Genomic DNA, 17,266 nt, shown 5'->3' with positions numbered 1-17,266 from the left:
CCACCCTTACCCCCCCACACCTAGACTCTTAACCCAACTATATTACCGCCATTACTAACCACAGTCAGAAATAGCTAGTTGTCTTTCCATACTTTAACATCTTGTCTGACAACTTTACTAATATTATAAACAAGAAACTATCTTAACTTGCGACATTTACTGTATATACTGTTGATAATCAATATCTTGTTATTGTATTAAAACCAACAACCTGTAATGGTGTTTACTATTGCTGCAACTTTGTATCTCTGTTTTATCATGTACATGATGTGGAGCTTTTCTCCCCGGGCATCCATTGAAAAAGGACCTGAGTCCAGTCGGAATTTCCCAGTAAACAAATGTAGATAAATAAAAATAAATAAATAAGCTTCTCTGATTACTTTTATGTTTCAACCCAATATTCAGTGGTATGAGGTTGATAGCTATGTTTGTCTGTAATCTGATTGCTGGCCATACACACCCTTAGGATAAGAATGAAAGCATTACATTCTGTGTACTTTACAGAGTATGTCTACAATCCTTTCATATGACCTGAGTAGAATGTACTGCAGTGTGTCATTTTGCAAGACAAACATGACAACAAAGCAAACTCAAGATGTGATGGGTATTTACTAGTGTTTATTGTTAACAATATTAAAATAATAATTATTTAAAATCCACCTAACACTGTTCCTAACATCTTTCATATTTGTATTACCTTATTTTGTAGTGTTGGGAGTTGTTATAGCTGAGACAGGGCCCTTGCTGTCTAACCTACCAATCTGTGCAAAAATACAACACTGATTTTTTGTGCATTCATCAAAATATATTAAAAATCACTTTTACCGCATTGTAGTTCTTTCTGTTGTTTCATATCATCGTAAGATTGGGGTTAATTAACAAACTCACATTATTTTAAGAGAATAATTGGGAAACATTTGAATATCAGGATATTTATTTTTTATTTACTTTTAGCAAGGCACGACTGCCCAGCACATAATGCCCATCAAAAAACGGGAGGTTAGCTAGCTTTATTATAGTACAGGAAAACCACAACGGTACGAGTTTCTAATGAATGTAGCAACACTAACAAGCATTTGTGAAAGTCACCCAACCAATCTCATTCTCACATGGTTATATTTTTGTCTGTTTGTCAGTGGTTTAATAAAGTTATATACTCAGTGCCGCATTTCGGATTGCGGCGTCGTAAAAGAGCGTTGTCGTCCATAGCAACTGTTATGGCTACAGAAATGGCAGGCAAGGAACATGCTGGATCAGAAGTTTCTCAGGCACTAATCCGGTATCTGAACTGCCTGAATGATGACAACAAAAGTAATAGAAAACGAGCCTTGGAGAACATCCGAAAGGAAATTGTGGACCGGGTTCTCTCTGCCTCAGCTGCTCAGGACTTGTTTGAGGAGCTCTTGAAGCCTCTGCTTAAGTGCCTTGCAGATCCCATGGAGAAGTGCCGAGAACTAGCTTTACAAATGTTAAGTGACTTGATGGGCAAGGTACCCAGTCCGGAGAAGGGGTTGCCTTATCTGATCTCAACAGTTGTCCATCGTTTGGGATCCCCTGCTATTTTGGAGCCTGCGGAGGAACTGAGACTTGCACTGGTTGAGTTAATGACATTGACAGTTGAAGTTTGTGGTAAACATTTGGCACCTTATTTAGATGACATGGTACAAATCCTTCAGAAAACCATAGTGGATCCTTTCCCAGATGTGAAGAAGGAGAGTTGTAAATGTGCTGAAATGTTTGCCAAAAGTATTCCTGGTATGATTAGCTGTTTGTTTCATCTTGAATACTTGATTATGTAATATGTATATTTTACGGTTACCACCTGTCCCACTTTGCGAGGGACAGTCCCTCTGGGCAGTTGTGTCCTGCAAAAACATTGTAAAAATGGCAAATGTCCTGAGATTTTAGGACAAAAGTATTTCCTATATTTTACCTAATAGTTGCATAAAACAGTTATTCTGTATCTGAAACACCTAAAAGTTATAAGAAACCGAATAAGCAACTAAAATGCTACAAGAATAAGCTTTTATTTAGGCAAAAAAGTGAAGTTCTGTCCTTTGGGATGGCCATGAGCATGTTTCAGCCTGCAAAATCTGATATTTGTACAAAAAATGTCCCACTTTGGGCATTTGAAAAGGTGGCAACCCTAGTATATTTCATACATATTTCTGTGGATTATTTGCGAATACCTTCACTTGGGCTGTGCCTGCAAATGGTAATGTATGATCAGTGCAGTGCCCTGGTAAAATAACGAATGTAGCTTGCAGAGCAGCCAGTGTTAACTTACAAGTTATACTCTTTTTGGGAAGTCATTCTCTTTAACTTTCTAAGCCATGGTGTTGCAGCGGTAGCGTTGTCACCTCACAGCAAGAGATTCTTCCGTTCGATTCTCGGCTAGAGCGCCTTTTGTGTGAAGTTTGCATGTACTCCCTGCGTTCGAAAGACATGCGTGAATGGGCGTGCCTTCGTTGAAGGTTGGGCGTCGAGCTGGTATCTCGGCACCGTAAAAATCTACTGCCAATCATTAGCGGACCGGAGTTCCGCTGTGACAACCACTAACCGGGAAAAGCCGAAAGAAAAACAACATTCCCTTTAACTTTCAAAGGTTAATGCATTTTATTTTAGTTTTCATATTATGTGACGTGTATTATGTAATATAAGAATTTTTCATAAACATTTTATAAAATATACAAGAGTATTAGAAGACTCTAATTTAAAAGCCAACTGAATTCACATACTTAGTTTAGCATAAGCCGTATTAGTCCCTTCCTGCTTTAAGTAGAAAAACATCATAGTCAAACTGGATGGCTGTTGTTTTTAAGTTGTCCACTTCCTCTGAAGTGCATGCATTTTGACTTTAATGGAATTGCTTGTAAAGAGGATAGTTTCCCCCTTAAGCATCAGCTAAGCACGTTATTTTGGTATGATGGGGGGGGGGGCACCTGTCCCCTGTCCCCTTATCAAATAAAGATCACAGTCCAGTGCTGATCATAACAGTAGATGCCACCAGAGTGTGCTTGAGACAACGGGCAAAATATGCTTATGCTGTGGTATACTGTAAGTTATCAACATTTCATGCTTTGCTGAATCTAATAATATATTAATAAAGCTGGGCTAGCAGCATCTTGTTGACTGGGATATTATTATGTAATACATTTAGTATAATATGTGAAAAAGTTTTCAAGTTTTGGAATTTTACAGAAATAATGGAACTCACAGGCCAGACAAGTCTGATTATTGTTACTATGCCTAAAATAACCAAATGTTTATTCCAGGTTAATCTTTTTTTTTTTTTTTTTTTTATAACTGACAAGATCCTCCTTCCTGTTTTTTTTTTTTTTTTTTGTATTTTAAAGTTCTTCTCCTAATGAAAGTGACATAATAGGTAAAGATTGCTATATAAAAAAAATCATCATACAACCTAAGATACTACTCACAAACCACATCAACTCTTATAACCCCTAAAACAAAACTTCATAGCACTGCACATGCTTTCTCCTCTCAGGCATCTACTCTTTGACAAACTCTGCCCACCAACATTAAGGAAATCCTCATTTACTCCAAATTCTAAATGCAACTTAAAAAGGACGTCTTCATCCAAGCCAAATCTCCTGCTTCAGATCAGGTCACATCACCTAACCTATCTCTTTTTCTGAGTCTCTTCTTCTCTCAGGATTTACTGAAGATTGGTCCACTTTAGAAACTGATGTATATATTGCACATTACACTCTCCTTGATTGTACATTGCACTGTGGTTTCCTGCAGTGTATATACATGTTTTTTTCTGAGTAATTAGTCTGAACTGCTGTTATTGTTTGTTTCTGTATTTCTTGTTTGTGAAATGTTTTGTATTTCACCTAGGCTGCGTCTGAAATTGGTCTGTATTGATCAGTGCACTGTTCTGGTAAACAAATCTAACTGTTTCTGCCTTTTTGGCAACAGTACGTCCGGACCATGGAATGAAATATTCTGCTGAGGTACTGTCATGGGTACCAGACATCCTTTATGGAAACTTAGATTTTTTATGTCTGATAAAGATTCTTTGATCCAACTAGTCTACCTGTTTTTCTTCATATTAGATAAGTTGCAGATGCTAATTAACCAACAAATTATTTTCGCACTATTTGTAAGAACTATTTTATATCTGCTCTGCAGGCTTCCTAATGCAAGTCCCAGAATTAAACTAAAGCAGAACAGTAAATGCTAGCAATTATTTTTCTTCTTTTTTAAAGTTATTGTTTGCAGAGAGCAACCCCCCCCCCCCCTTATATCCCAGTTGTAGGGAATACTCAAGAAACCCAGCTGTTTTGGTCTTAGTATAAAGTTGTTATTTTCCTCACATTCTTTCTTGCTATTCTAGCTGGGTCTATATTGCCATGTCGAAAGACATGTTCTCTGAACACGTCTTAATCGACACCGTAATATCGACTTGTCTAAAACCCGAATGGCCGAGTCAACAAATTTTTTCCCAGGGGACAAAAATCACTCAGTTGTACAGAAAAAAAACACACTTTCAAACCCTACAATGTGGGGGGCTTTGCCCCCATACTCCCTCCTAGCTAAGTATATCAATTCCGAGATAGCACTTCAGTGGGAAAAGGGCAAATCCTTGATAATGACCAAGTGATTCTTTTTTCCCTAGGAAAAAATTTGCTGACTTGGCCGTTTGGGTTGTAGACAAGTCAATATTACTGTGTCGATTAAGACATGTTCAGCAAACATGTCTTTTGACACGGTAATATAGACCCTTCTAGCCATGAGTTTTTGAATATAAAACTGTTACCACCCCTTCTGGGCTATACTTCAGTTGTTTCACTGTTTAATATGTATGCCTCTTCTGGAGGGCTTTTTTTCTGTTGTCTTTTTGTGAAATAAAAAAAAAAAAAAAAGACCTCTCATATTCCTAGAGTTGTCCACTTTGTCTTCAATATGTTTTCCTGTCAGCATCTGTTTTTAAAAATGGCACCCTGAAATCTTCTTGGACTTCATGGATTCCACTTATGGGTTGAAGGCACAAGATAGAAAAAAACATAAGAGGTTTTATGTTCCTGTATGGTTTCTAGTGAAGATTGTCCTCAGTTTTTGTTGTTGTTCTCCAAACTGTCAGTATTGCAATGTCCTCATGAAAGTGAGGGTTCCATTACTACACATAGTATCATAGATAGAATCTTAATAACTGTCTTTAAAAAAAGATTTAATTTGTTTGTTTGTTTTTTTCTGGTGATAACTTCTTGTGATACGTCAGTCTTCTGTTTGCTTTCTCCACCATTTAATCACTCACTGGTTTGTTTTTAAAAATGATGCAATAATATGTTTTCTACTGGTAGTATTCATGTCTGTATTCTGCATGCCTTCTTAGTTTTGCCACACAACTTGCTTACCTTTAGCTTCTCTAATGGTAGAGAATGGGCCTTCAGACTGATATTTTGCAGTATAAGGTTATGGAGATGGTCCTTATTGTTTAATTCTGATATTAGAACATATTAGTTTAATGATTTGTAACATCTAATAGAAGATTTTCCTAGTCTTTTTTTAATTCAGTGTGTTTAGGTATGGTATATCCCTTTGTTGAAGCCTAAAACTGGCACCTGTCTCCTTTGACATTAGTCATCTGTTAATTCCTGGATAACATATGCCAGTATGCCTGCCACATTAATTGCCTGCTGTATTGAATCCAGGCATGGCACCAAAAGGGAGTTGCTCTTTCTGCTGTACATCTAGGAAGAATCGTGAGGACTGGGATAGGGGTTTTGTCAGGTGAACATGTGGCTAGGTGCCATTTGGAGAAAAGTTAGGATTTATTCGGTTTTACTTTCACTTCAATGCAGGAGAAGCATCAAATGTTAGCGTACAGCTTTGTGCCAGCACATACTTCTGCATGTAGCGTGTACAGTAGCACTAAGAGATCTAGTCTTCACAAGGAGTCTCTTAGAGCTGTGGACAAACCATGCCAACTTCCAACCCCCAAGAAAAGAATTTCTGTAAGGGATAATAGCACTGAACATGTTCTAATTAAACCTGCAGCATTTACAATGTACAGCTACAGGAAGAAATAAGTACCAAAACTGAATTTTTGAAGAAATTGTAGCAGGTATGATTAACCAGTTTGCTGTGTCTGGCATTTTTATGCATAGCTTTGATTCTTTGAGCTGCTCATGGGCTTCAACTTGTAGTCCAGTGTTTGATTCCCACAGCTTCCATTTGTTTTCTGTATGATCGAGCAAGTAATTTAACTACACATTGCTCCTGTGCCATTTCTGAAGAGAGGCGTGTGAACATTAACTTTACCTATGTCAAAAAAATATATTTATTTGTTTATTTTTGGTTTTTGTTTTTTTGACCAGGAAAATCTGTCTGTCTGAGCAGAGCCCATTTTCAGCAGAGATCACAGGAGAAAAGCTCTATCACAGTACATCTTCTTTTTCTTTCGGTGGTTCCCATTGGGGGTCGCTCCTTTGCCATTTCTGAAGAGAGGCGTGTGAACATTAACTTTACCTATGTCAAAAAAATATATTTATTTGTTTATTTTTGGTTTTTGTTTTTTTGACCAGGAAAATCTGTCTGTCTGAGCAGAGCCCATTTTCAGCAGAGATCACAGGAGAAAAGCTCTATCACAGTACATCTTCTTTTTCTTTCGGTGGTTCCCATTGGGGGTCGCCACAACGGATCATCTGTTTCCATTTCTTCCTGTCCTCTACATCTTGCTCTGTCACACCAACCACCTGCATGTCCTCTCTCACCACATCCATAAACCTTATCTTAGGCCTTCCTCTTTTCCTCTTACCTGGCAGTTTCATCATTAGCATCCTTTCCCCAATATACTCAGCATCCCTCCTCGGCACATGTCCAAACCAACGCAATCTCGCCTCTCTGGCTTTGTCTCCAAACCGTCCAACCTGGGCTGACCCTCTAATGTACTTATTCCTAATCCTGTCTACCCTCATCACACCCAGTGCAAATCTTAACATCTTTAACTCTGCCTCATCCAGCTCTGACTCCTGCCTTTTTGTCAATGCCACTGTCTCCAACCCATATAACATAGCTGGTCTCACTACCCTCTTGTAGACCTTCCCTTTCACTCTTACTGGTACTCCTCTGTCACAAATCACTCCTGACACTTTTCTCCACCCACTCCACCGTGCCTGTACTCTCTTCTTCACCTCTGTTCCATGCACTCCATTACTCTGAACTGTTGATCCCAAGTATTTAAACTCATCCACCTTCGTCAACTCTACTCCCAGCATCCTCACCATTCCTCTATCCTCCCTCTCATTCACACACACAAATATTCTGTCTTAGTCCTGCTGACCTTCATTCATTTCCTCTCTAGAGCATATCTCCACTTCTCCAGGGTCTCCTCAACCTGTTCCCTACTCTCACTACATACACAATGTCATCTGCAAACATCATAGTCCACTGGGACTCATGTCTGATCTCATCTGTCAACCTGGCCATCACCACTGCAAATAAAAAAGGGCACAGAGCTGATCCTTGATGTAATCCCATCTCCACCTTAAACACATCTGTCACTCCCACTGCAGATCTCACCACTGTCACACTACCGTTGTACATATCCTGTACCACTCTTACTTCTCTACCACTCCCAACTTCCTCGTACAATACCACAACTCCTCTCTAGCCACCCTGTCATATGCTTTCTCCAAGTCCACAAAGACACAATGCAACTCCTTCTGACCTTCACTGTACGTCTCCATCAACACTCTCAGAGCAAACATTGCATCTGTAGTGCTCTTTCCTGGCATGAAACCATACTGCTGATCAGTAATCATCACCTACCTTCTTAACCTAGTTTCTACTACTCTTTCCCATAATTTCATGCTGTGACTGATCAGTTTTATCCCTCTGTAGTTACTACAGCTCTGCACATCATCCTTATTCTTAAAAATCAGTACCAAAACACTTTTTCTCCACTCCTCAGGCATCCTCTCACTTTCCAAGATTTCATTAAATAATCTGGTTAAAAATTCCACTGCCATTTCTCCTAAACACCTCCAAGCTTCCACAGGTATGTCATCTGGACCAACAACCTTTCCATTCTTCATCCTCTTCATTGCTATCCTTACTTCCTCCTTGCTAATCCGTTGCACTTCCTGATTAACTATTCCCACATCATCCAACCTTCTCTGTCTCTCTCTCATTCTCTTCATTCATCAACCCCTCAAAGTACTCTTTCCATCTGTTCAACACACTGTCCTCACTTGTGAGTACATTTCCCTCATTATCCTTTATTACGCTTACCTGCTGCACATCTTTCCTAGCTCGGTCCCTCTGTCTAGCCAATCGGTACAGGTCCTTTTCTCCGTCCTTAGTGTCCATCCTTTCATACAATTCTCCATACGCCTTATCCTTAGCCTTTGTCACCTCTCTCTTTGCCATGCACCTCATCTCCTTATACTCTTGTCTATTTTCTTCATCTCTTTGACAATCCCACTTCTTCTTCGCCAAACTCTTTCTCTGTATACTCTCCTGTACTTCTTCATTCCACCACCAGGTCTCCTTGTCCTCCTTTCTCTGTCCAGATGTCATACCAAGCACCTTTCTAACTGTCTCCCTTACTAGCTCTGCTGTAGTTACCCAGCTGTTCAGTAACTCTTCACTGCCACCCAGTGCCCGTCTTAACTCTTCTCTGAACTCCACCTCACAATCACCCTTTTTCAGTTTCCACCATTTGATCCTTGGTGCCGCCCTCACACTCCTCCTCCTACTCTTGATCACCGATGTCATTCTATAGACCACCATCCTATGCTGCCTAACTACACTTTCCCCCATCACCACTTTACAGTCTCCAATCTCCTTCAAACTGGCCCTCCTGCATAGGATATAATCCACCTGTGTGCATCTCCCTCCACTCTTGTATGTCACCCTATGCTCCTCCCTCTTGTTAAAATATGTATTCACCACAGCCATCTCCATCCTTTTTGCAAAATCCACTATCATCTGACCTTCTGCATTCTTTTCCTTAACACCATACCTACCCATCACTTCCTCATCCCCTCTGTTTCCTTTACCAACATGCCCATTGAAATCTGCTCCAATCTCCACTTGCTCACCCTTTGGTACAGTCATCACCACTTCATCCAACTCACTCCAAAATTTTTCTTTCTCATCCATCGCACACCCAACTTGCGGAGCATATGCACTAACAACAGTCATCATTGCACCATCAATTTCCAGCTTCATAAACATCACTCTATCTGACACTCGTTTCACCTCCAAAACACTCTTGGCATGCTGTTCCTTCAGGATAACCCCTACCCCATTTCTCCTCCCATCTACACCATGATAGAACAATTTGAACCCACCTCCAATGCACCTGGCCTTACTTCCCTTCCACCTGGTCTCTTGCACACACAATCTATCAACCTTCCTTCTGTCATCATATCAGCTAGCTCTCTCCCTATACCAGTCATACTGCCAACATTCAAAGTTCCTACCCTCACTACCACACACCTAACCTTTCTCCTCTCTTCTTGCATCTGATCATGCCTCCCCCTCTTCTTCTCCTTCAGCCAACAGTAGCCCAATTTCTGCCAGCACCCTGTTGGCCAACAGTACTGGTGGCGGTCGTTGTTAACTTGGGCCTCGACCGATCTGATATGTAAATCTGTATTGTTTTCCGCATATCTCATTTAGTAAATGTTTTATGCCAGATGCCCTTCCTGACACAACCCTCCCCATTTATCCAAACAACAGATGTCCTTACATTCACTGCTGCAGTATTCTTAATTGTATGGGATTCCCTGCTGCAGAAGCCCAACATCCGGCCAGTATTCAAAGACTTCTGAATTTAAAAGGTATGCTGAATGTTACCATACGCTTCGTGCGTAACATAGGGTATAAAGGTAGCATTCAGGCCTACCAAAAACAGAACCTTTTTGCCACCAGTCTGAATGTATCTTTTACACTGTCTGTTTACCTGTGTCCATTTTCTGCCAGTTGAACATGTTTGCATTCTCCAGTGACTTCCTATGCCTGTTTGCTGTTTTTGCAAGTTAAGTGCAAAATTGGGGATTTTGTTTTATTTCTTGTTTGTTGTGTTCCTTGGGGTTGATGTCATTCTGGAATGGTAAATGCGAGTATGGGAGACAGATTTCCCATAGAGACCGGCACAATAAGTGTCGTTTTTTGCTTGAATCCTTTTCATGACTATATGTCTTGTTCTGTTTGTCAGGAGTTTGTTCCAAAAACTTTTGCAGTAGACTTTCTTCCCTTTCCTTGTATCTTGTGGTTCAGCATCTTAAGCTACTTGCTAAAGATAGTATGGAAGGAATCTCCCATGCTGAGGGTCAGCCATTAGGGACGATGAAGGTGAAAAAGGTACAACTGGAATCTTCTGCTGTCCAGCCTCTGCCAGGTGTTTCTCCTGAGGTCGTTATGAACCCAGAGGCTCGTCTGACTGTGTTGTTGGATTTCTCTGCTGTGACTGCATTGGAGTCCAGTGAGGATCCAGCTGGCAGTACATCCAAAGAGGCTTTGCAGGCGTCCGTTTAGTACATTTAGAGGGGACCACATTTTTTTTTTTTTCTGAGGGGCCTGGGGTGTTCCTCAGTTTTTAGTCAGGGCAGAAGTTCCTGCTACAGATCTTGACTGTCATCCTGGATCTGAGCCTTCTCAGGATGTTCCCTTAAAAAAGAAACAAAAACTTAAACATATTTCTTCTGTTCCTAGGGATCCACAAAGTGAGTGGCAGGCTTTTACTCAGGGGTTATTTTTTGTCTTAAAGCCTCCTTTTTGGGTTTCGGTTCCTGCTCCTCCTTGGTCCTCTACTCTTCTTAAAAGGCTTATAGACCAGGATTCTTCTGAGGATGAGTTTGATTCTGCTCGGGAATCCGTAACTTATTCTACTTAAATTCCTTCTCCTTTGGACTGTGGGTTAGAAGAGGAAGACTGTCTTAGCCCTGATGTTCCTTTGGAGGAAATTTTTTTTGATGACGCACTTTCTAGGATGATGGATTTTTTTAAATGGGATTGTACTCTGGTATCTTATATCTACAAGAGGTACTATGAGTGGTTACAGTTGGATTCTCCTAAACCTGCAGCTGTTCCTCCTGCCTTGGCTGCTTTACTGGATGCTTTCTCCAATGCCTCACAGGCACCTGATTCTCTACCGCCTGCTCCTAAGACGCCTGATAGGTTTTATTGGGTTTCTGAGGATTGTTCTTTTTTATATGAATGTCCTACTGCTGCCCCCTCGATAGTGTCCATATCCACTGATAAGCCATCTCAATTGCTTCTTTCACCCAAGTTGTTGCCTCCTGACAAGGACAGCAGAACTATAGACAGGCTGGGCAAAAAGAATTCTACTTCTGCTACCCTAGCTTTTAGGGATCTTAATTATCAGACTTGTATGTCTAGGCATGCGTTGACTCTTCTTTCTCAGGCCTGTCAACTTAGTTCTGATTTTCCAGACTCTGAGGGTAAAACTCCTGTTCTTTCCTTGCTAGGACCTTCTTTCAAGTTGTTTGTCATTCTGTTAAATGTAGTTATGATGCGGCAGATGCCTCTTTTAGGGCTGCTGTTTTAAGGTCCGTTATGAAAAGTTATTCTTGGCTTAGGCTTCAACCTCTACCTGATGATATTAAAGCTAAGTTGATGGATGCTCCTCTGGATTCTAAACTTTTGTTTGGGGAAGTTGCTCAGGATAAAGGTAAGGCTTTACAGGAGCTTAAACATGTGGTTGTTTCTCCTTTGCCTAGACTTCAGAGAAACTATCCTGCTAAGCCTGTCTTTATTTGTAGGCAGTCCCGTCCTTCTACTAAAGGTAAGAAGAGTGGCAAACGGGCTCCTCCTGCTAAGGCTACTCAATTTTCAGGGACTCGGAAGCCTTCCTTTCTGGACAAACCAGACACTGTGTGACTATCCGTCCCTTCCCAGCCTCATTCCTCTTTCTCTTGCCTTTCTCTTCCAGTTTGGCTTCAGATCATTCAGGATTCTTGAGTTCTGTCGATCATTCGTCAAGGGTACTTCATGGTGTGGAAATCCCAACCTCCTTTTATGGGCATTCCTTATCCTACTCAGGAGCATCTTCCCTTTTTACCAGAGGTTCTTCAAGATCTATTGCCTCAAGGTACTGCTCAAGAGGTGCCTGTGTCCCAAAGGGGGAGAAAGGGTTTTACTCTATACTGTTTCTAGTGCCCAGAAAAGAGGGCACTTGGTGACCTATTCTAGACCTCTCTCATCTAATCACTTTTCTTTTTGATGTTGTCCCTTCAGATTCTATTTTCTCTGTTGCTCCATCAAGCCTATGTGGTGTCTCTGGATTTCAAGGATGCTTATCTCCACATTCCAATCCATTCTCTCTTCAGGACGTTTTTGCATTTCTGTGTTGCTTCCTGGCATTTTCAGTTCTCTGCTTTGCTTTCTGCTGCCCCAAGGGTGTTCACCAAAGGCCTTGCTCCTGTGATTGCCTTTTGCAGACTTCAAGAGATCTAAATATTTCCTTACATAGACAACCTGTTGATTCAGGCATCTTCTCCAGAGACCCTTTTGTACAATCTTCATTTTGCTGTAGCCCTTCTTCAGAGCCTGGGGTTCACTATAAATTTCAAAAAGTCTTCTCTGACTCCTTGTCAGGATCATGTTTTTCTGGGTTGCAGGATTCCGACAGTGCCAATACTTGCATCTCTGCCCCCTTTAAGGCCTTAACTCTCCTTTCTTTCTTTACGCTCTTCTTCCTCTGGCTTCCATTACCGTCAGTGAGTTTCTGAGAGTTCTGGGTTTCATGGCATCCACCATTCCAGTATTTCTTCTGGCCAAACTTCGTATGAGAAAGTTTCAGTGGTTTCTGAAATCAGTGTGGCTTCAACGTGCTCAGCCTCTAGAATTTGTAGTTCCTCTTCTTCCTTGTCTCAAGAAGGAACATTTCTGGTGGATTCAGCAGTTGTCTTGGAATCCAGGCATCCCTTTTCACCACCCCCCTCTGGCAATGCTTATGGATGCCTCAGACATGGGATTGGGGGGGTGACTTTTGACTCCCTAAAGGTATAGGGGTGTGGTCGCCTTGTCAGCAGAAGGAGCACATCAGTGTCAAAGAAATAATAGTTCTTCTGTTCTCTTCAGGCCTTTCAGTCTCTCTTTTTTTCTCCAGGGCCTCTCAAGATATTCCCAGACAATACCAAAGTGATGTGGTATATCAACAAGCAGGGTGGAGTGAGATCGTATCTTATTTGCCGGTTGGCAGTTCTGGTATGTGATCTTGCTGTCAAGTGTTAAGTGACTCTTCAGCAGTTTATATCCCTTCCAGTCAGAACATTGTGGCAGACACTCTGAGCAGGTCCTTAACTCAGTTCCACGAATGGATGCTTCACAGGGATGTGTTTCTGGACATTATCCACCAGTGGGGTACTCCTCAAGTGGATCTTTTTGCCTCCCCTCGGAACAGACAGCTTCCTCTGTTTTGTGGCAGAGTCCCAGGTCCTCTGGTATGATATGACCTTCATTCTTTTGGAAGGTGAAGTTTCTTTATGCATTCCCTCGGCCTCCTCTAATTCCGAAAGTCCCGTTCAAAATCCAACAAGATATTCCCATAATCTTATTGGTGACTCCCTTTTGGCCACAATAGCACTGGTTCCCTCTTCCCTCTTCTTCTGCATCTAGCCAGGGCAATCATCGCAAGTTACCACACAGAGTGGATCTAATCACACACGACAAAGTTTTGCTTATCCATCCCAACCTGTCCAGGCTTCAACTGACACTGTGGGTGATAGGATTTTGATTCCTCATAGTCACCTTTTTTTCTGGGGACGTGCTGCAAGCCCTGCAGGAGGCCAAGAAACCTCTGACTAGGAAATCCTACTTATCCAAATGGAAGAAGTTTTCTTTTTAGTGTCTCTGCCATAACCTGGACCCACTTACTGTGCATGCTCCTTTAGTTCACTCTTAATTGTGTGAGTTTCTCAATAGTGGTTTGGACTATTCTTCTATTAAGGCCACCTATCAGCTGTCTCTGCTTGTCTGCCTTTTTCTCCTTTAGCTGCTAGATTTGAGTTGAGACAATTTCTTGAAGGTGCCCTTAATATTAGACCTCCCACAAAGCCTGTTCCTTCTCCCTGGGATCTTAATTTTGTTTTGGAGAAGTTGAATCAGGCTCCTTTTGAGTCTGCTGCTTCAGCTTCCTTGCAACATTATTCCTGGAAGATTGTTGTTTTGTTAGCACTTACGTCTGCTAGAAAAGTGTCTGAGTTGCACACCCTTATGGTTTGTCCTCCTTTTTTGATTTTTCATGAGGACAGTGTGTCCTTGCACACTAGCCCTCCTTTTATGCCGAAGGTGGTTAATGAGCTATCACTTAATCAGTCTATTAATCTGCCAACTTTTCCCCCTCTCCACAAACTGACAATAAAAAGGTGCTGCATACTTTGGACATGCATGGGCAACTTAGAGTTTATTAGGATATGACCAAGGCTATTAGAAATTAGTTTCTTTTCATCCTAGATGTTTGGGGCTTGCTGTATCCAAGCAAACTATTTCTTCTTGGATTTATAAGGCTGTTTGCTTTTGTAACACTTTTTATGGCAAGAGCCTCCCTTTTTCAATTAAGGCTCATTCTACCAGAGTTGTGGCTTCTTCTGGTGCTTTTTTCAAAGGCTTATATACCAATTCTGTTTTTGAAGCAGCTACCTAGTCAGTTATCCATGTTTTTTAGGGGACTCTTCTGCCCCTTCCTTCCCCGAAGTTTCCTCTTGAGCTTTGGCATTCTCCCATATAGTTAAGAAGATTGCAGCAGTGAATTTAAAGACGTAGTACAGTTGTGTAAAATCTTACCATAACAGAAGATGTCTTGCCTTCACTGCTGCAGTATTTGCTCCCTCCCTCCACCTCCCCTTAGTTCTTTGCTTTCCTGGATGTACACATTACCTCTTGGGTTCCTTGGACTGGTGTTCCTCTTGGGAAAACCAGTTCTATTTTTGGTAGGCCTGAAAGTTACCTTTATGCCATAAGTTATGCAGGGAGCTTATGGTGACTTTCAGCAGTCCTTTTGAATTCAGAAGTCTTTGGAAGACTGGCCAGATGTCAGACATAATTACAAAACAGATATATATACAGTAAAGTATTTACTACAGTATGCATAAGTCTATGTAGTTGCAGTAGCTCTAAATTCTTAAAGGAAGTAAATGGATTTGGTTTACTATGGTAATGTTGAAGTCGACTCGGTCGAATGATGTGATCATCGACCCACGTCCGCGAAAGTGACAGTGTCGAATTCCGACATTGTTGAAATACATCTCAACTTCTACCTCGGAACAGGCTTTAACATGGGTTGAGATATCGACGAGATTTGTACTGAGACAATGCCGGGTTCGACATTGTTGCCGTTCAGCCTCTGGACTTCGTTTAAAGTGGATTCGACCGAATCCACTTCAACATTGCCATAGTAAACCAATGGATTTATACTGTAATAGGGAAAATGTTGTAAAGAAGTTTATTGTTCTTACATTTCAGTACAGAAATATTTTGTAAAGAGATCAGGAGATGTAATGAAGAGTATAGTTGAGAAATAAATTATAAGTTATGTAGGGGGAGATATTATTATTGTACAGGAGGATAGTGGTAATAATTGCCATAGTAAACCAATGGATTTATACTGTAATAGGGAAAATGTTGTAAAGAAGTTTAGTGTTCTTACATTTCAGTACAGAAATATTTTGTAAAGAGATCAGGAGATGTAATGTAAACCAATGGATTTATACTGTAATAGGGAAAATGTTGTAAAGAAGTTTAGTGTTCTTACATTTCAGTACAGACATATTTTGTAAAGAGATCAGGAGATGTAATGAAGAGTATAGTTGAGAAAGAAATTATAAGTTATGTAGGGGGAGATATTATTATTGTACAGGAGGATAGTGGTAATAGCATGTGGCACAGACAGCATGGTAAAGGATTAATTCTGTCTAGGCTCCCTGTTCCAAATTGGTGTATCTGGAAGGTTTATAACTTGCTTATATAGGGAATACATGAGAGGGGTAGAGCGGCAGATAGGAGGCAGTTAGAGAAGGGAAAGAAGAGAAGTTGTGTTTAAGAGGGGTGTAAAGACAGGTGTATTGATTTAAGTACAGACTGGAAAGTTGTTAGGGGTGAACGTATTCAAGAACAGAAAGGTTAGGGGTAGAAGGTAAGAAGTTTGCACTTTTCATAGAGGTCTCAGCCTGGTGGTGAACATGAGCATGACTAGTACTGGGTAAGGTATTGTTTGAGCTGGGTTTTATAGCTTGGAAGTTTGTTTTCCTCAAAAGTTAGGTATATAGGCTTGCTGCAAATGTCGGGAACCTTTCACTTGAGTTATTGTAATTAAGGAGCATATTTAATGTGGAATCTCACCTTAATGAAGCGACTTGTGGTAACAGTGAAAACATGGCAGCATTTTTTGACTCATCTTTGCTAGACTTTTCGCAGTTTATTGTCATAAGCAAAACTTGTGTGGCAGGTAGAAAGGTTTATTTGGCATTTCATTGGTTTGTGGAAGATATTGGCAGGAGCTGACATGGAGGGATATGTTAAACAGTCTGTGATTATTTGTGAAAGGAATGACTTAAAAGAGAAAACAAATGTGCATATTTTAAAAATTGTGCAGATGTTTACAGGAAGATAACCGAGTCTTAGAAAGTTGTGATTGGCTTTAAAGATGTCATTTTAAATGTTTTCAGTGTGTTGTATTTAAAATGTTTTAAGAACTTGTGGAAAATGGATTTGTGGTTATAAAGTGTTTTTCAGATGTCATAATGTATGTTCTTTGTTATCTGTTTTGTATCACTGTGACAGTGAGTTGCTTACTATTCCAGTACCATAGAACAAAAGTTGGTGGTGTGTTTTAATTTATCCTTTGCTAGAGAATTAGGAGCATCCGAGTTTACTAGTCTGTATTTAAGGTTCATTGGTCCTTTCACACTAATGCATTTGAAGTGAAAGGCACTCTATTGTTGTTGCACTTGATATGTACTGGTACATTTTTAAATTCAGTCCATTTAAAAGCAGCATCTGATTAATATGCCAAAGCAGGTCTGAATAGTATTCTGCCAAACATTTTTCATAGTAGGAGAAACACATTTTATTAAGTCATATTTTTTAAGTTATTTCTGAAACTTTTGGACCAGGTAGTAAGTAGTTACATATGTTCTTCACCACAAATTCTGTTAATAAAATCAAAATAAAAAGGAACAACATCAAAAAAGTACAAGTTTAGTGCCTAGGCTTTACAGTATAACATCATTTGTATTCCATCCTAAGTGGATATCCTTTACAATTAATT

General features: G+C 40.4%; 1 protein-coding gene across 1 annotated transcript in view; it reads left to right on the top strand.

Annotated features, from left to right (window-relative positions):
• The first annotated feature begins 1,187 nt into the window (after nucleotides 1-1,187).
• Nucleotides 1,188-17,266, top strand: part of DNAAF5 (dynein axonemal assembly factor 5) — a 1,078,404-nt gene continuing 1,062,325 nt past the window's right edge. Inside the window, exon 1 of the mRNA XM_044089685.1 lies at nucleotides 1,188-1,755. Within this exon, the coding sequence (XP_043945620.1) occupies nucleotides 1,218-1,755 (538 nt within the window). The 5' untranslated portion in view covers nucleotides 1,188-1,217. The remainder of the gene's footprint in view (nucleotides 1,756-17,266) is intronic.

Source organism: Protopterus annectens, chromosome 12.part0 (genome assembly GCF_019279795.1).
Source record: "Protopterus annectens isolate FY-2018-M chromosome 12.part0, PAN1.0, whole genome shotgun sequence".
In the NCBI taxonomy this organism is placed as follows: domain Eukaryota; kingdom Metazoa; phylum Chordata; order Ceratodontiformes; family Protopteridae; genus Protopterus; species Protopterus annectens.
The sequence above is the reverse complement of the archived record's forward strand: the minus strand, read 5'-3'. Positions and strand labels throughout refer to the sequence as shown.